We start from the raw sequence: 3904 nt of genomic DNA, 5'->3' as shown, positions 1-3904 counted from the left end.
GGGCTTCCCTAGCGCTGCTTCCTGATTCTAATGAACAGGTACCTTGGATAATCGCTGCCAGCACAGTATTTAAGCCTGTAACTATTGTTCCTACTATTATCCCTAGAGTGTGTAAGTGTAATCATCATGCAACTGCTATAAGCCTGGATTTGGTCATACTAAATAGTAAGGATTTGGCCAGATTTAAAGGGGCTAGTAAATCTAGCCCTTAACATAAACTAGCCTTCTATATAATTATTCTAAAATATCTTAGAGCAGTTTGCCTTCATAGGTTCCTGAGGTTCTAAAGCACCATTAAATGTTCTTGAATAATTGTCAGTGGTGGCTGTTATGTACATCTACACAGAAAGTTCATAAGCTAATGACAAGTAGACCTGTACAACTGTAGAGCATTGCCCTGAAACAACTCCATTAGATCATGGCCCTTGAGGTGGTCAGTGTTGGTTAGTTTCACTTCAACTGACTCTGCAGAAGGAATGTGTAGGCAATGCTCTCTACTTTTCTTTCCTGTATACAGCTTGCATCCCCAGGTATTTGTAAATGGGGTGTCATAGTGCCTGGATGTAGTGTCTGTATAGTTGAATCTAAGGTTTTAGCCATAAATACATCATAATAAATGTGAGTTGGTGCTGCAAATATGATACTTCCAATTACCCTGTAGGTGGCCTGTAAGGTACGAGCAGTGTTTATTATCAGTTTTCCATCCTATCCCATGCACTGCACATTATTTGTCACATGATGTAGGAAGTGCATTTGGACACAGCCTTTGATCTCTAACATTCAAAAAACGTATTTTTCTGACAAGGGGCAAATTTGAAACAAGTGAAGTAACCTTTAGCAGTTTATTGATAAAAAATAAATTGCTGGTTGTTATGAGTTAGTGGCCTTGTGCAAGTTTGCCTATTATTCAGGAAAGGAGATGGCAGTGGGGATTCGGTGTGTTTCCAGGCAGAGAGTAGTCCCATCATTGGGAATGGTACCTAGGGTTGCCACCTGGCCTATAAAAATGATGGTTGATCCCAATGTTATTAATGGGAAAAAATATAAATATATAGGAAGGCTGGTATTTTTTCTGGAAAAGGTGGCAACCCTAGTGGTGCCTAACAAAGTGTCACTTTCCCTGTTGCGTAACCATGTCCTTTTAACAAACTCAAGTGCTGATACAATGCGACTACTTTATATTTTTTTTAAAGACTCCAACACGTAGGAATAGGGAACAGCGACATCTGGCAGGTGAACTTTTGCGTCTACTCCCTTAGTAAAGGTATAAGAAGGGTGAATTAGTTGAAAAGCTGTGTGTTGGTCTCCTTTGTCTCATCTTGTGAGTTTTCTCAGGGGAAATGGCAGGGAGTTGTTCAGACCAGCCACTTCAGTCTGCTGCTTACAGCTGCTTTGTATTCACTACACAAGGAGGTCGAGTCATCTACACCAATATTACTTGTGCTGCAACAAAATCCCAGAAATGTCTTTCCGTTGTGAGTACTAAAAATCACTGAAAGTAAAAGTTAAATTGTTGCTGTAGGGCGCCATTTGTTTAGCCGTAAGTCCAACTGCCACAGGATGGCGCCGCGCTCACCCTCACTCCTCATTGGTCAATGGCGTGACCCTTGGGTGACCGCCTCCTCCCCATTGTGACGCGTGCGCCGTGATGTTTCTATTCGCTTTACCAGCGATCACCAGAAAACCAGAGTTGTTGACTGTTGTCCCGGAAACGAATGGTTCCGCCCTGATTATACTAACGGGCTGCAGAATGGCGCAAGCTGGGGCAGTCCGGCGTCAGCTCGATTCTCTGACGCACAATATATTCATGCGTGATGTGGGAAGGACTGTAGCCGAGAAGTCTGGGGCGCTGCTTGCTGGGGAGTCGGAGGTGGCCCCCAGTGTCTCATTGCAGATATTCCTTTACTTCAACGCCTTCTATTTCCCCTTGTGGTGGGTGTGTTACGTTCTAATGCTGGAGCTGAAGTACGCGCTACTCCCTGATTACTACAAATTCATACTGGTCATTCTCCTTATCCTCATGTCAGTGATTGAAGCGATTCGGCTGTACCTGGGCTATAGCGGCAATCTGCAGCAAAAGGTCCCCGAACTGGCCGGCTTCTGCCTGCTCAGCATCTTATTGCAACTGCCGCTGCTGCTCTTCTTGCTCTGCGACCCCGGTTTGGAGCCCCTCCCCCTGGAAAGGGCAACACATGCGATTCTCACTGCTTTCCTACTTATCCAGATTCCCATCTCCATCTTCACCCTGCGCAAGGCAACCAGGCACCTGGCAGGCAGGTTTCACCAGCTGGGAGACTTGGATGGAAGAGCTTAAATTCTGCAACCTTTGCCTGATGTGGGACCACTGGCCGCTGCCTGATCCTGTAGCCCAGGGGTCCCCAACCTTTTTTTTACCTGTGAGCCACATTCAAATGTAAAAAGAGTTGGGGAGCAACACAAGCATGAAAAAGTCCCTTGGGGTGCCAAGTAAGGGATGTGATTTTCTACTTGGTAGCCCCTATGTGAACTGATATCCTACAGGAGTCTCTGCGTGGCACTATACTTAGTTTATATGCAATTAAAACTTGCTTCCAAGCCTGGATTTGAAAAATTAGCACCTGGTTTAAGGAACCTGAGAGCAACATCCAAGGGGTTGAAGAGCAACATGTTGCTTACGAGCTACTAGTTGGGGATCACTGCTGTAGCCACTAAGCAACAGAAAAAATACTGGTACAATTGAGTAAAAGCAGGAGGAAGCAGATGGCATATTAACAAAAAAACATATTTGAAAAGTGGCTGCAGATCAGTCCATGTCACTCTGATTACTTTGTGTTATGGCACATGATGGTGTCTGAGCTCACCACCTTTCCAGGACTGATCTTTATCGAGTATCTCTGTTGGGAGTTGGGAATATAAATGCACTCAGGACTGAGATCCAAAACAGGCATATCAGCGACACAGAGGTCCAAACAGTAGTGATGGGCGAATTCGTCTGTTTCACTGCGCCGAGAAATTCGAGGAATGGGTGAAAATATTGTGAATTTTGTCGCTGGCGACATCTGAAAGTCAATGGGCGTCCCTTTAATTGTCACCGGCGTTTGAAATTCGTGAATTTATTCGCCGGCAGCAAAACGCGGAAATTCGCCACGAATTTGCGCCTGCCGAATAAATCACCCATCACTACCAAACAGCCCTCACAGTGCCATTAAATAGTGACTGGCTATGTCATCTTACAGCAGACCTTCTGGCATTTGCCAGAATCCAAAGATTGCCAGTCTGGCTATGGATACAGTCAATTTTACTTTATATAATACAGCACTGGGGATTGAAATATCATTATGTATATGGAACAGGTTTTTTTTTCTGCACACAGTGAGCTAACTCACCATAGACATTGGCCAATCATTTTTACCCAAGTGCCTCGTCCGTTTTTGTATATAATGGAGACATTTTACATGAGATCTTTATTTTGTAATATTTGTTTGAGATTTATACACGTGAGATTGAGTCGGAGATATTTCAGATCATTTATGTAATTAAATGAAACATTTAAATCAAGAGTTTGTCTTTTTTTTAAAATTATTTTAACATGACAAAAGTGGTCAGATAGTGGACAAGCAGCTGTTGATGTACAAAGCACTCCATGTGGGTAGATAAGAGAGCGGTGAGAGGGAAGCTTATTTTATCAGTGTTTAAACCTCACTAGGAAGTCTTTAAAATTGCGCTGAAAAACTGTATGACTGAACACCAGGTAACCCAGCTGAGAAAATTTTTGCATGTTTGCTATCTCCACTTCTGGAAGTCTGCTGTCTGTTAAACTGAACTGAATTAGAAAATAGGCTGTAGAACAGTGAAGAATATTTGACCCCTTTCTGACAATAAACAGGTAACTCACACCTCTTTATTGCTGATATAAAAAGGCTTT

At 43.3% G+C, this 3904-nt stretch overlaps 1 protein-coding gene across 1 annotated transcript; it reads left to right on the top strand.

The window, feature by feature from the left end:
• Window positions 1-806: 806 nt before the first annotated feature.
• Window positions 807-3537, top strand: tmem17l.S (transmembrane protein 17 like S homeolog). Its single transcript, XM_018260834.2, has one exon. The coding sequence runs from the start codon at window positions 1649-1651 to the stop codon at window positions 2312-2314; it is 666 nt and encodes a 221-aa protein (XP_018116323.1). The 5' UTR covers window positions 807-1648; the 3' UTR covers window positions 2315-3537.
• Window positions 3538-3904: the final 367 nt, after the last annotated feature.

This window comes from Xenopus laevis, chromosome 4S, assembly GCF_017654675.1.
Source record: "Xenopus laevis strain J_2021 chromosome 4S, Xenopus_laevis_v10.1, whole genome shotgun sequence".
Lineage (NCBI taxonomy): Eukaryota > Metazoa > Chordata > Amphibia > Anura > Pipidae > Xenopus > Xenopus laevis.
This window is presented reverse-complemented; position numbering and strand designations above follow the sequence as displayed.